Raw genomic sequence first — 26,429 nt, 5'->3', positions numbered from 1 at the left:
ACAGCAAATCATACATTTAGCCTATGTTCTAAACAGTGTAATGTGCCGGGGCTATCAATATTTAGATAGCGGATTCAGTCAGCCAATGAAGAGCAAATGTGTCCGATTTCAGTTCAAATGATAATTTCTACATGATAGGATCTCTTTCATAGTCTCACTCCCATCATTAATGATGATACCTGGATAGCAGTGTCAGTAATCTACTTCACATCTCGTGGTTTACTAAGTAAATGCTGGAAATATGGACATATACATATATACATCTGGACGTCCTGGTAAAAGGTCAGGTCAAAAGTACCCGAAGCGAAGGAAATATGCAGAGATCGTGGCAAGTGGAAAGAGGTAGTCTCTGCCTTCCCCTCCGGGAAAGAGGCGTGATTTTATGTATATATGTATGCTGGAAATATAACGTATTAATGTCATACGGGCTAAACAGAGCCAACAGTCTCCAAAAGACTGAAAAACGTGCAACTGGTTGGCTTAATGATGAGTTATGATGAATAGATTTGGCAATTTTTACAATAGGTATCAGTTTTGCATTTAGATAGCTCGGTCATTGGATTGCACCAGTTTATATTGAGGTTCTGTAGAGGAATAGTGTCTTCTTCTTCCTCCTGGCTTTAGTCCCGGTTGCATCTTCACCACTCTAGAGAGGAGCCCGGGGTATGCCTTTGACTGTGGTAGTTTGTCTAAGTCAGGTTTTTAGGCAAAGCGACTCCCATCTGATCTCCGTATCCTTTGCTGGTTGACCTGACCCATATTGGTTTTATCATGGTAACACATCCATTGGCCTGTTTAGGTTTCACTACGATGTTTTCCTCACCGTAAGAGCATCGGTTGGTATTCACATAACTTCGAAACTAGGCATTGGTACATAGCCGAGGTGGAATTCGAACCTGTGCCTTTCTACGCATCACGCATTTTAACCGGGCACCTTACCGATTTGACCAAAGATGCTATTGAATCGTGTTTGTGTAATAATAAATTGTGGGGGGTCAACAGCATAAAACAGAGTGGGGGCAGACCGCCAGGGCCCACCATGGGCTGCACCAGTTTTAAACCTTAAAAGATCTTAAAGGACTATCCCAATTGTAAGTTTATTTGTTTGGTCGTCTCTTATTTTTTTCGTGGGTTAAATACGAATTCATTTTCGGTAAAAACCGGTTGATTTGCAAATTTTGTAGTTATCGCTAAATTCGTTCGTTTTTGTAGGTTCCGCTAATTTCTTCACTTTTTTTGTAGATGGCGTTAAATTTGTTCCTTTATTGTAGGCACTAAATTTGCACGTTTGTTGCAGCGAAAGGGTATGCAGAAATCGTGGCAACTGAAAATATTTAGTGTCTGTCTGTCCGACTAAAAATTAGAGTTTTATGTATGTAAATAAAATGAGAATCAAAACAAACTGCGCACTTCCATAAACTTCTTATATAACAAAGTACGAGTATACGAGTTACCGAAGCGGCAAAAAACAGCTTCCTCGCTAAGAAACTTACGAAAAATACAAAGTAAGCAAATATATATACTGAGTAAACATATATAAGGAGTATAATAGCGTCATGTTTTGGGTGGTAGCCAAAAGATAAGGGTGATGTAATGGAAGAGAAAACATATAGGCCGGTTACGATGTTGCCTCAGATAACTGAAAGCTTAAAACGTTGGAATATCTTGGTATCGCATCGGGAATCGCTTAGTGGTGAACATATGTACATACATACAAACAATTACGTCTATATACCTTGCGAGGTGGAGGAGACAGCAGTCTTGAAAGACTGATAGGCCACGTTCAGCTGTTTGGATTAATGATAGAATTGAGATTCAAATAGTGAAAGGTTGCTAGCCCATCGCTCAAAAGAAGAATCGCATGTTTATAAGCCTATCAATTAGTCACCTTTTACGACATCCACGGGAGGAGAGGAGGGAGGAGAGATGGAGAGGTCCTATTCTTTTTCTATTAGTGCCGGGAACCACACGGCACACATTCTCCTATAACAACTTTGTCTTTATATAAGTAAAATTACTTATGACACATCATTGAAATGCATTGCAATTTGGAATGATCAAAGTGGAAGCAACTATTATTCGCTTTGATCATCGCAATGTCATTTTGAACAGAAAGCGTTAGAACTAATGGCTGTTAATGATACTAATACATATGTAATATCCTTGGTTAAAGTTTTAGTGCACTGTTTACACGATAAGTGGGTACACTATGTGATTGTGGTTTCTAAATGCGTCAACATCATATTGGTTACAATTTTGTTTCTATATCTTAAAAATTATTTTTAATTGAATAATTCAAGTTTAATTTTATTTACAATACAATTTTGTTTCTATATCTTAAAAATTATTTTTAAGATATAGAAACAAAATTGTATTGTAAATAAAATTAAACTTGAATTATTCAATTGTAATTAAAATACAGTGTTTGTGGCGGAGCGGTAGTACGCTTGTCTGTGACACCGGAGAAATGTTAGTCAATCGGTCAGTGTCTTCTTATATAATCACTAGCTTTTGCCCGCGGCTTCGCCTGCGTTAATTTCGCTTCCATAAAAAGATTGCTTAGATTAAGAGCCTTGCATTGACATAAACTAATATTATGCAAAAAAATAGATGTGCCTACGTGAGTGCGTGTTTGAGGATGCTATTCAATCATGCAAATTCAACTGGATAGATTTTGATGAAACTTACGTACACGGGAAGAATAATGCCTGGAATAGAACATAATTTATTTTTCCTACAAAAGCAAAGTCCCGGGGGCGCAGCTGTTAAAAAACGAATAAATTCTAAAGACAAAAAAAGGTATAATAATGGAAAGTTAAAGTATCTCTTTGTATACAACATTTGCTGGAGACATCACAAATAAACTGTCACAGCTGGTGACCCGCGAGCAAGCGACGTAGAGCTGTCCGTGGGAGAAGCAATTCGTCCTGAGGTCGACTCCGGCTGCTCCAAGACTTTGCGATTTGTTAATTGTCATCGCGAAACATATAGCCACTGGAAACTGTACACGCTTAAATTGAAATGGAAAGTTGTTGGGAATGAGGGGAATGCGCGGTATAAAAACAATTTCACCAGCTGCACAACCAGTAAGAATTTTAGCTTCTATAATATTGTTATGAAGCGACACCACTTTAAGGCGAGTCCCATTACAACGTTTCGGCGGCGTTAAGTTGGAATGCCTACTTTTAGTGCAATTGTATGCGCGGGCAGTCCAGATGCCGAAAGTGAATTAAGGAACTCTACCGGATAAGTTGTAGCATCGGTACTATCTAAAACTGTTTTTATGGATTGGTATATAATTTTTTTTCCAAAATACTTAAATTATTAGCAGCTGGTTGCTCATTTTTGGGTGTTAGGATTGCTCGCTCGCATATCCAAGAATCCTCGTGATGAATTATTTGAGATAGTTCTCCATAAACGAAATGGATAAGTTCCTTCACCGAAGTGACTACTTGACAGAGGTTCTCTGGCAGAGTCACCAATCCGTTCGATTCAGGCAACGTACCATTACCGATTTTAAATAACACATTTGAGAATTCTTGCGCTCGAGGGTTACCACCTAACGTATTACGTGTTAGACTTAATTTCCTAACCTGAGGCCAGAGTATGGATCGTTTGAGACATGCGCTTACTTCATCAGCTCTAGTACCTCGGCTTATTACGGGTAGAGTCTGGCGGAAATCACCACAAAATAATACAGTGGTACCACCCATAATGCTATTCCCTGTTATTTTCTCCAAATAAGTAAATGTCTTAACCATGGAAACTAAACCAATGAAAAAAGAATTTTTAATTAATTAAATAATTTGCCAGCGGCTACAATCGCGTTATTTCTTAAATTCTCATGTGGCGCCATCTCGTATCGGGTGGTCAAAAAATAAATATCTAAACCACGGGAACTAAATCAATGGTGAAACGGTAAGTACTGACGTTGCTATATGTGTGTTATTCCTGCTAATCTTGAGGAACATGGCAACCGTCGCCGCTGCGGGGTGCGTCAAACTACCTACATAAAAAAATCTTCTCATACATAAAAAAAAATCTTCTTAAAGATGTGGTGAAACGGTAAGTACTGGCGAAACTAAAATTACTTAATTAAAAATTAATTAATTAAAAATTTTGCCGGCGGCTACAATCGTGTTATTTCTTAAATTCTCATGAGGCGCCATCTCGTATCGGGTGGTCAAAAAATAAATACCTAAACCACGGGAACTAAATCAAGAAACAAAGCATAATGAATTAAATCAATAAAATGCTATTTTTTTAATCATCATAATAAATATAAGAATTAATTATTTATAGTGCCGTGTGGTTCCCGGCACCAACACAAAAAAGAATAGGACCACTCCAGCTCTTTTCCATGGATGTCGTAAAAGGCGACTAAGGGATAGGCTTACAAACTTGGGATTCTGTTTTAGGCGTTGGGTTAGCAACCTGTCACTATTTGAATCTCAATTCTATCATTAAGCCAAATAGCTGAACGTGGCCATTCAGCCTTTTTAAGACTAAGACGGGGTAGACAGAGCCAACGCTCTGTCTACCCCGCAAGGGATGTAGACGTGACCATATGTATGTATGTATAATTATTTATAGCTTTTTATATCGATTTAAATCAAAAATGACGAAGTTCCATACAAACTTGCACCCCCTATTTCATCCCCTTGGGATAGAATTTCAGGATAAAAAGTAGCCTATATTCTAATCCAGGTTACTAACTATATCTGTGCCGAATTTCGTTCAGATCCGTTCGGTAGATTTTGCGTGATGCGCGTACAAACATACAGACAGACAGACGGACAGACAGACAGACAGACAGACAGACAAAAATTCTAAAAAAAATTGTTTTGGCTTCTATTGACCCTAAAAAGACCCCTTATAATTTTTTTTCTTAAATATCTTCAATGTACAGACAAAGTTGAGTTACAGTTTTATTATATGTATGGATGTAAATAAACATTATATGTAATGGACTTAAAGCTATACAGGTAACATCATTGAAAATTAAAATAAAATCGTGTACCTTGGATTCAAAACATGACAGCTCAGGTTGCAACTAACAAAAAGCCATAATAAGAAAGACAAAGAGAGAAATTATCAAATTATAAGTAGTTAAATTTTAATAAACTAGCTTTTACCCGCGGCTTCGCCTGCGTGAATTTAGCGCCATCTACAAAAAAAGCGACGATATTAACAACACCTACAAAATGATGGTACAGGTTTTTCGTAAATTCCACGGGAACTGTAGTTTTTACCGGGAGAAAAAGTTTTTAGACTCTTTATTATATTACCCGTGAAGAGATAACAAATAAACTTACATTCGCATTTATGATATTAGTTGAAATAAAATAAACGCGTAATAAAAATATTAACAACGAAGTAATAGACATAAATCCTCCTATTGTCAAACACATTTCTACACTAAAAGGTTTCTTTATATCAGTTTTTTCTATTAAAGAACATACTACAGCCTCGCTTATACGAAACAAGACTACTATCTTCCATTCTCATCTAACAATACCTATTGACCAAGCTATTCAACGCAAAAAAGACCAATTTAGGAAGGTAACTCTTAATATTGCTTTGGAATACCAACCTACGCTGATCTCCAGTTTCATTCACGTACGCGGTGGCCCTAAAGTCAACTATTGAGGCATATGTAGGGCGACCACACGCCTGGCAATTTGAATGAAATTTACGGGAGACAACGGAATTCAATTTATCGAAAAATGCTTTTTGCGGAACATCGATGGTTTCCAAATGAAATAATGGAACGTGTGTACTTTGTAGACTGGTTTTTATTTTGTCGAATGCTGACGGTTAAATGATTAAATTGTGTTTGTTAAGAATGTTTTAGAATTAAATTTTGAGCAATTATTAAATAAACTGGAAAGAATCACATTTATTGAGCGGGACCCAATGTAAGTTCAATACTTGTGCCCCAAATAATAATAATACACGAAGATACTTAATTAAACTTCTAGACTAGAAATTACAAAATTACACTAGAACTTCTAGTGTAATTTTGTAAATTTTTGCGGCTAAAAAACAAATAAATTATTTTGAGTTCGACTCTCTTTTCCATGGATGCCGTAAAGGGCGACTAAGGGATAGTGATTGGCTAACAACCTGTCACTATTTGAATCTCAATCATTTCATTAATCCATAGTGCTGAATGTGGCCTTTTAGTCTTGTCAATACTATTGACTCTATCTACTACGCAAAGGATATAGACGTAATTATAACTATGTATCAACTTGATTAATAAAAGTGGGTAGTACGCATAATAGATATATATTTGTAAATTGACGTCCGGTGAAACTACTGCAGTGTAATTTGTTCCGCCGCTTCTTCTACACATGCGCTTTGGAAGCGGTAGCAGTTATAATTAGATTTAAGTGATGCGACGTCAAAAAGTGATACCTTGTATGCAATTTTGCAAATAAATCTATTCTATTCTAAAATATTTTGAAACTATATAATTTCTGAACAATGTCGAAAAAAAAAAGACTTCTCCAGTGTTTCACAACATTTTTCTGCCAAAACAACCAGAAGAGACTTCACGCAACCTATTTATCAACTGGAATCTTTTTAAAACAAAACTCTACGACTCACGGCTGTCAGTCAAACAGACTGACAATGCTATTTTGAAAGCTTTTTTTTTAATTTAACGGCATTTTCAATGGCTGTTATCATTAAGAGCAGGTAAAGTCTTTCGAGAATAAATTGCCGATTCATTTTTTTTTTTTTTTGCCAGTGATATCTTGAATTTGTATTTTATTTTTAATTAAATGTTAATAATAGGATTCATTTGTATGGAAAGTTTTTGTGATTTTTGACTCTGTCTAGCTCTAGTAGGGGATAAAGACGTGACATATCTATGTGTGTTTCAACCACGATTCAATATTGGATCCAATTTTATACTTTTCACAGGATACGCGAAAAGCGATCTTTACGCGGGTTAAGCCGCGGACAACATCTACCTATACCGCGGCAACATGTGTGTGTATGTTTATAACTATAAAGGTTTTTTTGAAAGCGCCCTCGAATTATATTCTTAAACACCTCTTTGTGCTATATACATCATCATCGTCTATCATCATCCAATAAAAAAAAATAGTACCACTTCATCTCGTTCCCAAGGATGTCGTAAACGGTGACTAAGGGATAGGCTTATAAACTTGGGATTCTTCTTTTAGGCGATGGGCAGGCAACCTGTCACTATCTGAATCTCAATTCTATCGTTAAGCCAAACAGCTGAACGTGCCATATCAGTGTTTTCTAGACTGTTGGCTCTGTCTACCCCATAAGGGATATAGACGTGATTATATAAATGTATGTATGTATTATCTATACATTAAAATCATGCATATAATCACGCCCTTATCCCTTACGGGTACGACAAAGCCAACAATCTAGAAGAGACTGAAAGCAAAGAACAATTTTAAAAAAAAGTTCTAACCGTTAAAGCCGGATGGCAAAAGTTAAACATTAACCACCTGCACAAAAGGTTAACGTGTGTTATCAGAAGTTAGGAAAATGGTTACCACGAAAACCGCCAGTAACTAAATTCGTGAGCACTGGCAAAGTTGCTATTTCAAGTTATAATGAGGTGTGTGTATGTTGAACTGTTATTATTAGTTAACAATTTCAACATAATTTAGACGAACGTATCTTGATCAAATTAAGGACGTCCTGGTAAAGGGTCAGGTCAAAAGTACCCGAAACCTCCGAGCTTGCATGAAGAGAGTTATGAATGTGGATGAAGCGAAGGAAATATGCAGAGATCGTGGCAAGTGGAAAGAGGTAGTCTCTGCCTACCCCTACGGGAAAGAGGCGTGATTTTATGTATGTATGTATGTATGTAACAATTTCAAATGTCATGTAGTTAAATATTGTGGTTTGAAAGCGTCGGTGGTTTGGGTTTGGATTTTTCTCTGTAACCTTATATCGCATAATGCTCCCCACATACATACATAACATATGGTCTATATCACTTGCGGATAGACAAAGCCAAGAGTCTTGAAAAGACTGAATAGCCACGTTCAGCTAGACTTACCTAATAATAGAGACAGGTTGCTAGCCCATCGCTATAAAAAAGAATTCCAAGTTTGTAAACCTATCCCTTAGTCGCCTTTTACGACATCCATGGGAAAGAGACGGAGTGGTCCTTTTCTTTTTTGTATTGGTCCCGAGAACCACACGGCACTGTTTCCCACATATTCCTTACTAAAACATACTAAACATACATACATTAACCGGTTACCTAATCACGTTATGTACATTGCTAAACAGTGCTTTGAGATGTGTTGGTAGACGAGCTTCAATCAGCAGCTTGAGGTTTATAATGATGGCTGCTTAGTGCTTAAAGCTCCCGATACACATGCAAATTGCTTAATATATACATACATACATATAGTCACGTCTATATCCCTTGCGGAGTAAACAGTCTTGAAAATACTGACAGGCCACGTTTAGATTTTTGGCTCGATGATAGAATTGAGATTCAAATAGTGACAGGTTGCTAGCCCATCGCCTAAAAGAAGAATCCCAAGTTTATAAGCCTATCCCTTAGTCGCCTTTTACGACATCCGTAGGTAAGAGATGGAGTGGTTCTATTCTTTCTTGTAATGGTGCCGGGAACCACACGGCCAATATACATACATATAGTCACGTCTATATCCCTGGCGGAGTAGACAGAGCCAACAGTATTGAAAATACTGACAGGCCACGTTCAGATTTTTGGCTCGATGATAGAATTGAGATTCAAATAGTGACAGGTTGCTAGCCCATCGCCTTAAAGAAGAATGCCAAGTTTATAAGCCTATCCCTTAGCCGCCTTTTACGACGTCCATGTGAACGAGATGGAGTGGTCCTATTCTTTTATTATATTGGTGCCGGGAACCACATGGCACATTACTTAATGTCACATTTGAATTATTACAATTGTGCGTACCATTAGTGGTGACAGTTCTCTTAAATAACAAAGTTCTATAGAACCGTAGTTTCATATTGCATTCATAAAAGTACATATAATCGCAGATACTTAGTCATCTATTGAGCTTAAATGTTGATTTAACGACGCTTGACTGTATTCAATTAAGATGAGCTTTATTTTTGCAATTTTCTTGATTAATATACATACTCTATGCTAATTAATCATTTATTTGTTACTTCTTATTTCATACAAACATAAAATTACGCCTTTTTCAGTAGGCAGATACTACATCTTTCCACTTGCCACGATCTCTGCATTTGGCTTCATCCACATTCATAACTCTTTTCATGCCAGCTCGGCGGTTTCGGGTACTCTTGACCTGATCTTTTGCCAGGACATCCTTTATTTGATCCAGGTTCATCCTCAGGTATATCCTGAACTCTCTGGAGAGGAGCCTGGGGTGTGCCTTTTGATAAAAGTGCCTGGAATAAGTAAGTTAAGTACACGAAGCGACTCCCGTCTGACCTGACCATTCTTTACAGCGGAACGTAACTCATATTGATTCTTATAAAAAGCTGCAATGGATTCATGTGCTTATATTTAATCGCCTTTTATGATGATAGTCTTTACAAGACTGTTAGCTCTGTCTACCCCGCAATGAATATAGACGTGATTATATGAATGTATGTATGTTTATGACGCCCATGGAAACAAGATAGAAAGGCCTATTCTAAAACTCCAATTTCTTAATCTTACCTATATATAAAATTCTCATAACAGAATGTTCGTTCCCATAGTCCTCCGAAACGGCTTGACCGATTTTCATGAAATTTTGTGAGCATATTGAGAATCGGCCATCATCTATTTTTCATACCCATGCAAAACAACGTTTGCCGGGATAGCTAGTATTCATATTGAATGCAACTAAGAATTTGGTATGACGAGAGAAAGAGAGAATGAACGCTATAACTACAGAACTATTCGACTTCTGCTTCAACTTAAGATCATTTAAAACTTTGTAATTGGATTTTTTTGTCTTCTCAAGGCGAGTGCCGGAGATGCGGAGTTCCATAATAGTATTTCTGAGAGCCTTTAGCTTTAAAATTCCTTTCTCATTCGGTCTGTTCGACTTCTGGGTTTTAAGTAGGTTGGTGTTAAATGATTTTCTTTGAAGTGGTGCTTTCGTTAACTATGATGTAAGGTCGAGTCTCAATTCTATCATAGAGATATATACAGACAAGACTGTTTGCTCTGTCTACCCCGCAAGGGATATACACCTGACAATATGTATGTTAATATACGGGACTAATCACATATATTGAGTTTACCATAAACTGATATATTAAATAAAATTGATATATCAGTTTTATGATTTCAGACTATAGACTCGAAGAATAAAATATTAGTTCTAAAGTGCTGAGAATCATACGACAAAGTTAAGTTATGTTACTGACACCGTAAATTTAAGCGTTGACCTATATACAGCAATTAAGTAACACTATTTAGACGAGGGTCAGACCAGTAAATAACTCCAAGATAACCTTTCCACGTATCACACGTAACTTTAAGAGATCCCATCTGCACCTACGTCACAGTTAGCCATAAATTTAACGGTCACTTTGAAATTCGCCGTGTGGTATCCGACATTTGGAATAGGACCACTCCAAATATTTCCCACGGGTTTTTGTATTTAAGATATTAATATTTGTAAATTGACGTCCAGTAAAAATGCTACAGTGTAGTTTGTTCCGCCGCTTCTTTTGCACATGCGCTTTGGAAGCGGTAGTAGTTATAATTAGATTTAAGTGTCGTGACGTCAATAAGTGATACCTTGTATCCAATTTTGAAAATAAATCTATTCTATTCTATTGGTGCCGGGAACCACACGGAATGCACACCTTATTTGAAATTACTGTTAAGCATTCATCTTTTCGTGTCCAGGCAAATTATGGTCTTGTAAAAATCTATCCAATTTTAAGGTGCAACAATCCCAAACTTTCTTGTTGTTGAAGTAAATGCTGCAGTGCAGTTTGCTTCTCCACTTCTTCTGCACTGACGCCTTGGAAAGGCAGTAAACATAGTTTTAAGTTATTTAGTTGACGTCAAACAATGTTGTGAAACCAAAGATTTGACAATTATTAAGCGATATGAAATATAATACCTATAATAATGAATAAATATTTTCAAATTTGAATTTTTTAATTTGAATTTGTAATGTGTGCCGCCATAGAGGCAGCAATTCTGGATTTTCCTTTTTATTTCGCTTGACTGGAAGAAATCCCGATTGGGCTTAGTCCGCCATTGTACATATTCTTCATAATCCAATGACTGTTAAATATTTTGTTATATTTCATTTAATGTTCAATAAAGAGTTCGCAAATAATTTATCGGACTGAAAAGAAAAGTTATTTCTTTTCTAAATAAATATGGACAAATCACACACAAGCTAATTTTTATTTTTAGTTCAGTAAAAAATCACAGCAGATGGTAACACTCAGCCAAATCCATTTTACGCATAAAAGAAAGTCGCGTACAAAATTATTCTACAAATAGACTAACAACATCAATTTATCACCAAACATTGGTCTCTTCCGTTCCTATTCACGCAATACATATTTCAAGCCAATGCGTATGTTACATACGCGTTCTCTCATAAATTGTAGTACGTGCTTTTACCAGTAATGTCGTGTGGAGATCTGTAAATGGCTAATTTGGAGTCATCACAGATATGCGGAAAGCAAAATGGAATTCATATGACGCTTACGCTGTGAAAAATTGTAAATGCCTGTTCATTTGCTTTAAAATGTTTTATATGTAGCCTATTAGATGAAAAAAAAATGTGGGACATAATGTTAACATCAGTTTTGTGTGGCATTGTTCGGAAAAATCTAAAAATTTAAATCTGCAGATCTCTCAAAGTTATGTTCGTTGTGTCGTCGTTAACGTTTATAATGATAAACGTTAACGTATAAGCGGGCCAGTCACCTGTCACTATTTGTTCTCAATTCTATCTTCAAGCCATACAATTAAATGTGACTTTGCGAGTATGTTGGCTACTTATGCCCCGTGAGCGATAGAGACGTTAATATAAGTATGTATTATGTATATACTTTGAGTTGTGGCAATAACAATATTTTGAGAGATTTTAGGACTTTCTACTAGTATATTTTCGTCGGAAATAGAAATGTCATTGATTTTAATAAAACACCAGGATCTTTGATCAAGAACAATTGTTAACTACAGGATCCAAGGGACAAAAAATTCACGCTTTCCTTTTTTGTTTTTATCGTGTTCAAGTGATTACATTTTATTGTTTTAGTGATGGTGAAAAGTTATGTTATACCAACGGCAATGCGCCGTGCCGACTTTCTGGACTGTATATTGCATTTTTGGAGTTGGTGTTGCCTCGCTGCAGTTAATAAAACTACTGGGCTTCAGATAAACATGTATTCTACCCAAAGTATTGAGAGCAAGTGAGAGAAAAGCTATGTTACCATTTTACAAACATTTCTTAGAAAAATAATAAATTTGGTCTTTCTAGTTGTAACATGCGTGGAAACATTAATAAAACATTAATAACTAACACTACATCACCAAAATTACCCGAACACAATTAAAACAGGGTAATAAAATTAAAATGCGGCAACGTATTATTCTTGTTTGAGGGTAGATTAAGTGGTTGGCTGGGGACGTAGCGTTAATTGGCAAGAATTCGAGTGGCTGAGCGTTTTGGCAACTGGAACGGTCGTTTATAGAATATGTCTCCGGCATACAATGCGCTATTTGGGATCTCTAATGTGTTATCTAGATTTTGATATCTTTTTCCTCCTAACTTTAGTCTCGGTTGCATCTTCACCTCTCTGGAGAGGAGCCCAGCGTATGCTTTTGACCATGGATTGGGTAAGTAAGGTTTTTACACGAAGCGACTCCCATGTGACCTCCGCAACCTTTACAGGTAACCCTAACTCGTATTTGATATATTTGAAAAAGCGCAAGCTATTTGGTCAATATAAATTCGCGTAGTGGTTAAAATCCTTTGCTGGTCTAATAGCTAAAAAAAAACATGTTGAGCGAGCAAGAGACTATCAAGGAAAAGGCTTACATAATAACATACCATCACCATATCAGTTGCAGGATAGACAGAGGCAACAGTCTTGAAAAGACTTTTAGGCCACGTTGAACTGAATGATAGAATCGAGATTCAAATAGTGACAGGTTGCAAGCCTAGAAGTAGAATCTCAAGCTTATGTAACCCAACTTTAACTTATCACTACAGCTGAAAAGTGTGCTGAATTGTGACAACTTTGAACAATGATACCCGAATATCTAGCTCATTATAAAAAAATTCACACTACATAGCCGACAACAAAGAAATTGGAGTAAAAATAACAAAAGATAATTAATAACAAGTTTTGCTGCGAACAATGTCTTGGCCCGTAAATGCCTCGCCATATATTTTAAAAGAAGCTCATTTACTATAGAAAATTAACTGGTATCGCGCCTGTTGTTTCAAAGTTGAAGTTGTAATGAGTTTTATAATAAGAAGAAAATTTTATCATAAAAGGTGTATAATTACTAAGTTTTGATAATTAGACCTTTTTGATGAAATTAACTGGTAGTGGACACAATGATGACATGGGTATTTTTGTCAGGCTACGACGCTACCTACGAAGCAAAGATTTTTTTTGAAAAATCATATTTTGAGGAATCTGTCATATTCGAGGGGCTGAATGTGTCCAAGTTTTTAGGTCAATCCAAATTGCAGTACAAAGGTGCTACTTGACTTATATAAAAAATCTCGTCGCACAATGTTCGTTCCCGTACTCCTCCAAAACGGCTTGTCCGATTCCCATGAAATTTTGTGAGCGAAAAAACGTTTTTTTCGTTCTCCATAGTGACAAGGGTTGTCCACCCTCAACATTTTTTTATATAACAAAACAACGTTTGGCGGGAAAGCTAGTTTCAATAGAAATCTCTCCCAGTTGACCCGATTAAAATAAGGTAAAATTAAAAGGGCACAGCCCACATTACCTTAAAACCACTCTTGAAACTTCAAATAAAAACAACAGAATACATAACTTTTTTAACAAAAAAAGAACTGCCCATTATTGGCTTGATGCGAAAAGTTAGTGACTATTTGACTTTCGTTAACAAAAGTCGTCATACGGGCGTGGGGTTGAAATGTATACGGGCTGTCTCCTCCATCCCTCATTAGTGGAGCGGAAATGTGAACGTCTTCTGAGTATCGCTCGTGAATATTTTTTTAACTTAGCTGTCGATAAAATGATGTGTACGTAACACTTCATTTTATAGACAACTAAGATATTAGGGAAAGTTTAATAAACTTAGGATTCCTCTTTTAGGCGACGGGCTAGATAAAATTTTATGGCGTTTTGCGAATAATTCTTTACTTTTAAATTTCTCCTTGTGACCATGTACCACAAACCCACAATCTTTTAATTAAAATCTACAATAGAAATATTTTATTTTTATAATAATTATTTTAATATATTACTTTGCCCATTTGAAGTAATAGAAAATATTTTATCATCTACTTAGCCCAAGTTGAGGAAGCTTCTCGAGTTGAAAGCTACTTTGGAATTTTCAGAATCCAAGTAACTGGAAATGTTAGTTTACGTTAGTTTTATGTAAAGTGCAGAGGTAAGGAAATCTTAAAATTGTTTGAAAAATGCATGCAATTTTTCTATTGTTATTCTATTATTTTTCTCAGTAAAAATTAAATCATTTGTTATTATGTTCATTATTACTATTCAGACCTGAAATGAAACAAGATTTTTGATCAAATTTTATTCCTCGTAGGATAATATCCGATGGATTTTATTCAAAACTTTTGCAAATCACATTTAACTCTTATTTTCAAGTCTCATCTCATTATCTTGTTTATAGAACACAAAGAATCTTATGCACCGTCATTCTCCTGCCATTAGTCCTAGATCTATCTCAGTCTGTCTTTAGAGTGAAGTCCAAGAATTCCAGGGTCTGCGACTCCCGCCTTACCTCCGCAACCTTTGCAGGAGAACCTTACCCGTATTGAATCATGTTCCTATCATTCTCATTTTAACGCCTCAATAGTCAGTCAGTCAGTTTGCTCAGTAGAATTATTGACCACTTAATAGCTTAAAATAGCCTCTAAGAATAAAATAATATTCTAACCCACATTCAAACTAGGAGGTTCCCAAGACAACTAAACTCGGAAAATCGAGACTATAATAGAGAATTGAACGCCAACCAAGCGTTTTCATTGAAATACCACAATTAGTGCATACCACTTGCACTACAGATCCCCTGGCACAGACGTAATTGCTTTCAAATGACAATTTACTTTGAATGTACCTTTAGGGGTTATAGTGTCTTTGAACATGTCCGTTCGCTGTGAACTTAGACTTCGCGAACGCTTTAAATGTTTACAAATTTATGCATATCTCACAAACTAATGAACCGATTTTGATGCCCTATTAAAAATTCTATTGACATAGATGCTACAAACATTTTAATTTTCATCAAAATCGGACCATCGTTCTTTGAGTTAGGTATCGCGTTACAAAAATACATAAATACTTAAAAGAAGTCTACGCTGCTAAATTGTTATCTGATAAATTGATAAAGTTGATAAATGATTGATTGATATGCGAGTACCTTATTTTTGGAAAAAGTAATGAATGCACATTGCGTGAACTGCTGATAGAAAAATCTTATAACTTTATTAGAACTTTATAAAGTCCTATTCCACTTAATATGTGAAGTGTCACGGAAGTCAGATTAGGGCTTTATTGTGACACAATGAAATTTCCACCAACTTTACAGTGCAAAGTTTCTTAAGGCCAATTTATGCCTGTGAGTATTGTTCGACTCGCCTTTATTTGAGCTATTGTCTGCTTGAACGATGATTCGGCTTTTGCTCAAGAAAAAAAGTATTTTGTCACACGTTTATTGATTTCATATAAGTGACGGCCTCTGTGGCGCAGCGGTAGTGCGCTTGTCTGTGACACCGGAGGTCCCGGGTTCGAATCCCGGCCAGGGCATGATGAGAAAAGAACTTTCTCTGATTGGTCTGGGTCTTGGATGTTTATCTATATAAGTATTTATTATAAAATATAGTATCGTTGAGTTAGTACCTCGTAACACAAGTGTCGAACTTACTTCGAGGCTAACTCAATCAGTGTAATTTGTCCCGTATAAAAAAAATCTTTATAGCGTCGGTGGTCGAATTGGTGAGATGCCTGTTGGCTCTGTCTACCTCGCAAGGGATATAGATATAACCATATGTATGTATGTATTCATTTTTTCTTAACATTAGAATGTTAATAATCTAAATTCATCGCAATATACTAAATCAGAAAACTTAATGACTATACATTTGCTATTCAAGGTAATGCCCCATATATCAGGGTCCAAGTGTATATTTACATATGATACAGTTCTTTATAAATATTTCATGGCATATTCAAATATTTCGGCAACGCAAATTCTGTGTCGACGTGCGTGATACATCAAAGTGTTTTATTTCGTTGTTTGTTAGCACAAATTTTTGTTGTATGATTATGTATGACTTCTTTTCTCCTTAACGGATTCACATACATACACACAGAATCTAATTTTTTATCTCTTGGAGGGGACCGAGCCAATGGTCTCATGACTCATGAAGTTTGCTTTAGAATTTAAAATTATGATGATTGAAACACAAAAATGTCACTTAAGATAAACAACAAGAGGAAACTTATTCGTTGAAACTATTTTACCTTCATTGAAAACGAGAATATTCAGTTTCAAAAAGAAAAGTTAAAAAAAAGTGATTAAAGTACATTTTAAACTTTCACATTGCATTATACTATTTCTAAATAATACTGCTGTTTAGTTAACGGCAACAATAAAAAAAGAAATGCCGTGTAGCTCCCGGCACCAATACAAAAAAGAATAGGACCACTCCATCTCTTTCCCATGGATGTCGTAAAAGGCGACTTAGGAATAGGCTTACAAACTTGGGATTCTTTTTTAGGCGATGGGCTAGCAACCTGTCACTATTTGAATCTCAATTCTATCATCAAGCCAAATAGCTGAACGTGGCCATTCAGTTTTTTCAAGACTGTTGGCTCTGTCTACCCCGCAAGGGATATAGACGTGACCATATGTATGTATGTATATATGTATAAAAAAAGAAGAATAGGACCCCTCCATCTCATTTCCATGGATGTCGTAAAAGACGACTAATAAACTTGGGACTCTTAGGCGACGGGCCAGCAACCTGTCTCTATTTGAATCTCAATTCTATCTATAAATCAAACAGCTGAACGTGGCCTATCAGTCTTTTCAAGACTGTTAACTCTAACTACCCCGTAAAGGATATAGACGTATGTATATATTTATGTAAATGATACAGGTATTAAACTCACAAGTAACCTTATCTTTATTTTATATCGGACGTTTTGAATCATGATACAATGATCCGTGGTTCCCTAGCAACTAAAAAAAAACATTTTAAATAAATGTACGTTACGTGCGCATTAAATACATGTATTATTTATAAATAAATAAAAGATTTTCCAAGCGTATTTAACTTAGAAAAATATGCCAATCACCAACACATTTTTCTCCCACAAAGAATTTTTCACACAAAATCGGCGGGCAGATAAAAAATTTACACGGAAAAAATCGTATAACGCACGCACGCGTTTTATTTTGTGAACAGCAAAGTCCTTTTCCATTCAATTAATTTGATTCAAAACACTCTTTTGCCTTTGTACATTTATTGGTATCAATTTAGAAATTTAATTCGATATCATTGGAGTGCTTTATATCCCTGATATCGAGTTTCATTAAGATTCGATTACGATCTTATTCAGGTTATTCGTGTTTTGTCAATCTCACTTGATTGGGAGACTTATATTGAACCAAAATTATCTTTAGTAATGATTCGTGTCTTATTAAACTACTATTTCTCTTTTAGGAAGGATGTAAGGATCGCTTCTGAATAAAACTACTACAATAATACCGCGGTTCTAGTTCATTTTTCGTTCTCGTGGGAATACCGGGAAATCTGCTTTAAGTGCTCTTTATACTACCTAAGCGTAATGAGTTTCAGTTAACTTACTTTTTATGTTCATGACTGATATCTGATATCTGACTGATATTTTATGTTCGATACTGATCGATGCAGATAGCATTAAAAAAAAAGGAATTATATCTTTAAACAAAATGTCATTGGATAAAATAATATATATATACATTCATTAATCACGTCTCAATCTCATATGGGGTAGACAGGCCCAACGAGTCACGAAAAAACTGAAATGTCACAAAACATGTTTTGTCTATTTTGCCGTATAAAGCAAATATATCAGAGTTAAATGGAACCATTAACAATTTGAGGTATATGGACGTGTGATCATGATTATAAGGGGTTAGGTCCCCCTCCAAAGGTAGTGGAGGTCAGGCGGGAATCCCTTCATGTAAAAATCTGACTTACCCAATCAAATTTGACTCACTAAAACCTGGATCATGGTCAAGTTGAATTAATGAGGATTATAAAGAGGCGGCAGAATAGAATAGCACCATCCCATATCTTCATGTTGACATTGTAAGAGGCGATTAAGGGATTAAGCGGGACGTGAGCAGCAGCGCCTCCTACCCTGATATGATGTTGTCAAATCCAAAGTCGATAGACACTAGGTTACCAACCCCCCTTTCCAGCGTGGTGACTATCGGTAAAATCTCCTCATTTCTGGGGAGACCTAAGTCCAGTAATGGATTTCAATAGGCTGTTAAAGTATAAAAGCTATAGCAACAATTGCAAATGTGAAAAAATAAAAATAATTAAGAAACAACGGGGCTGACAAGCACGCGATTCGAAGTTTTCATCGCGCGATAAACTATCGCTGTCCCGTTTCAATTCATAATGAATAGCGAAACAGCGATAGGTTTTCGCTCGACTGAAATGAAGAACAAGGAAGGAAAACTTATTCAATCTATAGTGAACAGAAACCTAGGGGGAAGTGTCATGAAATGTAAAACTTTTGTCGTGATACACGAGTGAGTGTGATGGCCGTAGATTTGGGAGGGAGTTAAACGCTGGACGCTGGCAGTTTAAATAAATATATTAATATATAAGGGACAAATTACACAGATTGAGTTAGCCTCGAAGTAAGTTCGAGACTTGTGTTACGAGATACTAACTCAACGATACTATATTTTATAATAAATACATATATAGATAAACATCCAAAACCCAGTCCAATCTAAAAAAGTTCTCATCTTGCCCTGGCCGGGATTCGAACCCGGGACGCCCGGTGTCACAGACAAGCGTACTACCGCTGCGTCACAGAGGCCGTCAATATATAACGGCAAAGTTTTTACGAAAATACGTTCAGTAAATTTTGCGTAAAATAATAACAAACACCACACATTCCTACACATTCTTAAACATTCGACTAGTGACTTAATTTTAACTATTGTAGTTTTTTTTTTTTTATTTAAGTACATTGAGGATTATTTATCTGATCCACCGAAGCCTTAAAATATAAACAAAACTAACACTAACTACTCAAATTAAAATTATTGATTGTGTATTATCCCTGTCAATACATATTATGCCCATATTAACGTTCATGTTATGTTCGTTCAGAGATTTTTTTTTTAAATATTTTTACTCTAATCATTATAATAAAGAATATTATTTTCCTATGTAATTATGAATTTAAATATATAATTACACACGCATCGAAACAGCTGTGTTAACTCACCTCGTTCCAAGGGAAACTTCTCAACTCAAATTCCATTGCCAACTTCGAAGACCGCCTAAGAATATAATTTCTTAGATCTCATTCAAATGAAGTCCTGAGTGTACTCAGTGAAAACTTGGCCCAAATTTTCCGACTAATTATACAACTTGATTGAGAAAATGGAAGTTTTTAATGGGTATTATGCATATGTTAATTTTTGGGATTGCTATGATATCACATTTACCTAATGCCTTTATTTTCTAAGCCTATCCGTAAAAGGCATAAGGCTTATCCTACTAATATTATATAATTGCCGTGTGGTTCCCGGCATCAATACAAAAAAGAATAGGACCACTCCATCTCTTTCCCATGGATGTCGTAAGAGGCGACTAAGGGATAGGCTTTTAAACTTGGGATTCTTTTTTAGGCGATGGGCTAGCAACCTGTCACTATTTGAATCTCAATTCTATCATTAAGCAAAATAGCTGAACGTGGGCATTCAGTCTATTCGAGACTGTTGGCTCTGTCTACCCCGCAAGGGATATAGACGTGACCATATGTATGTATGTATGTAGTATATTCTATAGATTAAGACATCCTTTTTTTTTTAATAAAAAAAGGTCCATCTATTAAACCATACATCCGAACGTGGCCTCTCAGTATTTTCGAGATTATTGGCTCTGTCTACCCCGCAAGGGATATAGACGTGACTATATGTATGTATGATGAAAACAATGATAAAACTTTAACCGAAGAGTTCATCCGCTGAACTATTACGCTATTTATTTGTTTAATGGACTGTTCCTTTTCAGTGCGGAAACATTAATTGCGTTTGTGCTACATTCGTCTGTATGTGTTGTGCCGTGTGGTTGCTGGAACATTGGAAAAGAACTAATCCATCTATCTAACTTAAAGATAGGCTAATAAACTTGGGATTCTTCTTTGAGGCGATGGGCTAGCGACCTGCCACTGTTTGAATCTCAATTCCATATCTAAGCCATGCTGATAGTGGTATTTGAGTGTTAGTGAGACTGTTGGCTCTGTCTTCTTCGTAAGCTATAAAGACGTGATTATGTCCATATGTGTCAACTTGTGTGTGTTTTTATTAATATAGTAACTGATGGAGTATTCCTTTGGATGTCGTAGAAAGCGACTAACAGGCAAACGTGAAAACTTCAAAAGCTCCTTACAGTCTTCTAAGAAAATTTTGACTTTTAGAACATCATGGCTTCAAAGCACGTTTAGTTTGCTTAAAACTTATCCACACATACGCTTGTATGCATTTTAAAGTCACGTTTTCCCCAAACTTAGCCCCGGCTGGGGAAAATATTGTTTGTAGCCGGTATTCGTGGCTGCACTCGCCTGCATATTATATTTTAGCATAAATCCTACTACGTAGGTACCTACTTGCATACATTGCATGTGCTATTTCAAAACCTTCGAAATCCTACTAATATTATGAATGCGAAAGTTTATGAGTATGTTAGGATGTCAGTATGGATGTTTGTTACTCTTTCACGCTAAAAGTACTGAACTGATTACGATGTAATTCGGTATCTAGGTAGCTGAAGACCCAGAATAACAATTTTTATTTGACGAAGTCGCGACGGCCTCTAGTAAATAAATAAATCTATAAGTACGGTGATCTGAACAGGATATATCTATGTTATGGCTATATAATGACAAGGATAGAGTTAAGTTTCAAATTAAGTTGTAGACATGTCATAGGTTAATTAATCATCGAAAGTCTATTTTAAAATATATACTTGAAACATGTGCGTGTGGATTTCGGTACTTTAGAAAAGAACCAGTCCATATTTTTCCATACGAATATCGTTAAAAGCAACTAAGTGATAGGCTTATAAAGTCTCTTGTAGGCGATCGGGTAGCAACATCTCACTATTAGAATCAACTAGAAGAATTCAAATAGTGACAGGTTGCTAGCACATCGCCTAAAAAAAATAATCCCGAGTTTGTAAGCCTATCCCTTAGTGGTCCTATTCTCTTTTGCACTGGTGCCGGGAACCACACGGCACGGAGAAACGCGTTAATGCAAACGTATCTCGTTTCAAGTAAGTACAGTGGCCCATTATTCTATGTAATCATCAGTTGTGATTAATTCCAGTCTGACCGTCTTTGTTCTTGTTAGTTTTCAATCTCAGTTCGAACGCCGTCTAAATCTTACTTCCAACTTTTGGAGTCGAGTTCAGATTATATTTTTAATTGGTTTTTATAGAGTTACAATGTTACAAACTTGGGATTCTTTTTTAGGCGATGGTCTAGCAACCTGTCACTATTTGAATCTCAATTCTATCATTGAGCCAAATAGCTGAACGTGGCCATTCAGTTTTTTCAAGACTGTTGACTCTATCTACCCCGCATGGGATATAGACGTGACCACATTTATATATGTATGTTTCAATGTTACGAACGCTTTGGTAGTTAAATTTGTTTAGAAGCAATTTTTAAGAAATGTTGTTATAGAATTTGATAGTGAGGGTTGATTATTATTTTGTATATGTATTTGTTTATTTTTATTATTAGCTGTAGATATGTGTAAAGCGGTCGAAGGCTTCGCTTGTTTATAGAATACGATTTTTAAAAAATCAGGCATTGTTAAGTCAAATTAAGTATGAACATGTGTTGTAAATTATAAGAACAATTCGATATGACTTCCCCTAGGATTTTACACCTGGTCAAGTAACAGTTAACAGTTTATGCAGTAATAGTATAATAATCAGCAGAGATCAATTTTACATTTTTGTCACATTTTATCAAAATCGATCTAGTTTTCAGTTACCTCGTTTTTAATGTTAGTAAGAATACATACATTCCATTTTGAGAATTTTTGGTATTACTAAAATATGATTATAATACATGTTATACAAACAAATTAAAATGAACAGCTAAACGTTGCCTATCAGTCTTTTTAAGACTATTGGCTCTGTCTACCCCGCAAGGGATATAGACGTGATTATATGTTTGCATGTAAATTAAAGTGACACCAATAAATTATATTATATTAATACGTATTTTTCTTTTGTGCTCCTATTTGTGTTTGTTCTATAATTTGCCTAAAATGAAAATTTTCAGCAAGAAAAACAAAATTGTTACATATGTTTTAGGTTTTTATTTTAATTACAATTTAAGGCATAAGTGATTCCGCATTTTTGAGGAAAACAGAGCAGAGAGTAAGTGTTTTTTATATAAATTTAAAGGTACTGTTTAAATCATTTACTGTTATTATAAAACTTACCGTAAATTAGCGTAATGAACAGCAAAACCGCTTTAAGCACACAGGAATGTCTCTTCATCCATTTCAAATTACAAGCCATTTTATATTATTTTACACACAACTGTTTTAAATTGACACTCTTCTTCTTTTCATTGTCACTTTTATGCCACAAAGTTCCTAATTAGCATAAATCGTCCAAATTAATTAACCCTATAGTTTAATTACTAAATAGCTTAGAAGCATCATGTCACAACTTATCTCTATCTGCTTCCACTAAATCTGTCAACATTTATTCTTGTCCGTAATTAACTCGTTGACAAATATCCAAACGACATCTTCAGCCTTTAAAATTAATGACACCCCGTATATTAAAAGTTTTTTCAAAGATAACTCGCTTCTATTTTTACAAAGGGTCGTTACGTGTAAGTGGTTCGTACAAGGTACGACTTTAGCACAAGCGGGAGTGAGGATTAGCTATATAACGTAATGAATAGGAAGCTTTTAAAATAAACTCCGTATCTCCGTTGTTTTCCGAAATAAATCTTGTTTTAATCTCAGCGCGCGAGTTTAAAAGATAGGTACTCCGTTTCGGCACCTCATTTCCGTTCCTGATTTACGATCACAAAGCATCACTTGGAACACTGTCATTTTATAATTTCAAACTAGCTTTTGATATCACTTCGACCTTTTTGAAATCGAGTGTTCGGCTTCATTTTTTGAGGAGCGCCGTATACGCGTGCTCCCCGCTGGAGCGACGTGAAAGCACTGACTTACATAAGGGATTTGGCCCGTGCCAGGCAGGCGTCTGTCAGACAAGGACAGGAGAAAATTTTCATAAGGGTTGCAGGTTGCGTGTTGAAATCAGAAAGGGACGGATGAAATTTTCCCACACGAGCCCCGAATACAGTAGAAATCTTGTGTAAAGAAGCAATTAAATTGTACGTAAATTTGAAAGAGATATTGGTACTACACTGAGTTAATAACCGTCTAATCTAAGAGTTAATTTACTCGTTAAAGATAATTTAACATAGAAGGGGTTTATAACATGCAATCATAATTCATTTAGGATAATTAACTTAATTTGGTTTCGTTTTGTAAAATAATTCATTTGTGTAATTAAGTAATTTGAATATGTAAGTTACCTACCTACAAATAAGTAATTTTGTATTCAGCCCATGTGTGATTAAATGAAATTGTTTGTGTGAAATACGATCATTAATGTTGAAAGCTTTAGGGGTGATTTTGGAAATGGGGATGTTATACTTTTTTTTTTAAATTCAGATACATATTAAAATAACTAAATAAAATAAATAAATACGGGACAGATTACACAGATTGAGTTAGCCTCTATAATCATATAATCACGTCTATAGCCCTTGCAGGGTAGACAGAGCCGGCAGTCTTGAAAGACTGATAGGTAGGCCACATTCAGCTGTTAAGATTAACGATAGAATGGAGATTCAAATAGTGACAGGTTGCTTGCCCATCGCCTAAAAGAAGAATCCAAAGTTTAAAAGCCTATCCCTCAGTCGCCTTTTACGACATCCATGGGAAAGATATAGAGTGGTATTATTTTTTATATTGGTGCTTGGAATCATACAGCCTAACAAATAAATTATTGGTCAACATATATGTAGATAAGATGGTACTTTTAATCTGATATCACAATTCTTGTTAATAGTTATCAGAATCTGTGAAGAGTTATCAAATGTCACGTTTCAATTAAATCTGAACCGACCATAATCCGACATAATTGAAGGATTTCTTCTGTGTTTTTTTAGTTTAGGTAAAATTTATTAGGTCACAAGTTTTTCATTTAAATACTACAGCTGTTTCCTGCGACTTTTTACACGTGGAAAATGCGTTCAGCAAGTGTCCTAGTAACTAATGAATTGCACCCTATAAGTTGCCTAATTATAGCTGTACAACCAAAAATGTTCTAGAGATTAGCTTGTACAAACACACTAACAGTTTTATTATGATCATCATCATCATGCGGTTTTGATCATCGATTAGTTTACAATGGAAAACTACTTAAGATAATTCACTAAAATTCTGAATCTCTTATAGTAATTTCATATGAAAATTCTTAATCTCACAATGGGTAGTCAGAGCCAATTTTCTCCAAAAGGCTCGAAGCATTTGGGTAGTGTAATGATTTGGTTTATATTATTTAATTAATTTTAAATTAATTCATTGGGAACTATTTGTCTTAACAATAAAAAAGATATTAACTAAGTTCATATCTTTCGAACCATTAACTTGCTTCTAATAAAACACATAAAATATGAACATAACGTTGAAATAACGTAATCAAAAGAGCCGATTTTTCAGTTCAATGACACGAGATTGGACAAAGCTTAGCGGGGCTTTTATTGGCGGAAGTAATGCTTTCAAGTTTAAAGAGTTGCCTTCAGAGACTGATTCTGATTTGATTTAGATTCAGCCAGATTAAAAAGCTAGAATATTGCATGGTATTTTCATTCATATTGTAATAAGAATTAGGGTGATAATCCGTTGGTAGTTTGAAAAGTATGAGTGAAAGGGACAATGAGAGGGGACGGATTTATAATTAACTGCAATCAACACTGACGTATTGAATTTCAGGAATGTGGTACAGTCGGCAAGAAAAATGAGATGAATTAAAATGAGTCATTTTTAAACATGGAATTACGTTTTGTTAGATGTATTGTCGTCGAGAATAAAAATTTTATATTGAGTTTTTTTTTAAAGAGATTTTTCGCACATGACAATTGGTATGTACGATGTTTCAGTTTAATACAAAGGATTCTATTTCTAGATAAAGCTAAGCTAATCAGAAAAGTATTTTTTTATTCACTGCTTTCTTTATTTAATTTGTTTGTAATTAAAAGCGAAACAGCGATAGTTATTCGCATTAAAAAAACGGCGTTACACGTAACATGTTACGCGGGCTGAACAATACAAAAAGGACAAATCCGTGCTAATATTATAAATGCTAAAGTGACTGGCTATCTGTTACGCTAAATTTTAATGAAATTTAGTACAAAGATAAAGTTTATATTAAAGAAGAACATAGCCTTCTTCGTATTGCGAAAAAAGGCGGTAAAATATCACACGATAAAGGTCCCGGGCAAAAGCCAGTGTTAAATAATAATCAGTATAAAAATAAACTTGTGAAACACTTTAGCGCGCGACTGTACAACTCGTGTTCCCCAACAGATGCTAACATACGTTGTTTGTTTTCTTTCTTTGAGAGATATGTTTGTTATTTTTTCCTAAAAGGGAATGCCCTTCAATTTTATTTATGTCACAGAAATAATTAACTGTCCCAAGACTTTTCAAAGATAAAATTTCTTAATAGCCTGGGCGTTGTTAGCTTTTGAAAATGAGTCGGGATTATTTATTGCATCTGTGAATGTGATTCGATGTTTATTTGTTGCTTTTTAGGTTTTGTTTTATTGGTAGTGACTTTAAATTAGGGTAAAATAACTTTTAAACTTTTCCGGTCCTGATGTGAGTGAACATATACTTATGTACAGCT

At 35.4% G+C, this 26,429-nt stretch overlaps 1 protein-coding gene across 1 annotated transcript in view; it reads right to left on the bottom strand.

Annotated features, from left to right (window-relative positions):
* LOC106133081 (uncharacterized) overlaps window positions 1–23,657 on the bottom strand; it is a 73,823-nt gene extending 50,166 nt beyond the window's left edge. The window contains exon 1 of the mRNA XM_060946181.1: window positions 22,928–23,657. Within this exon, the coding sequence (XP_060802164.1) occupies window positions 22,928–23,006 (79 nt within the window). The 5' untranslated portion in view covers window positions 23,007–23,657. The remainder of the gene's footprint in view (window positions 1–22,927) is intronic.
* Between the last annotated feature and the right edge of the window lie 2,772 nt (window positions 23,658–26,429).

This window comes from Amyelois transitella, chromosome 10, assembly GCF_032362555.1.
Source record: "Amyelois transitella isolate CPQ chromosome 10, ilAmyTran1.1, whole genome shotgun sequence".
Taxonomy (NCBI): domain Eukaryota; kingdom Metazoa; phylum Arthropoda; class Insecta; order Lepidoptera; family Pyralidae; genus Amyelois; species Amyelois transitella.
The sequence above is the reverse complement of the archived record's forward strand: the minus strand, read 5'-3'. Positions and strand labels throughout refer to the sequence as shown.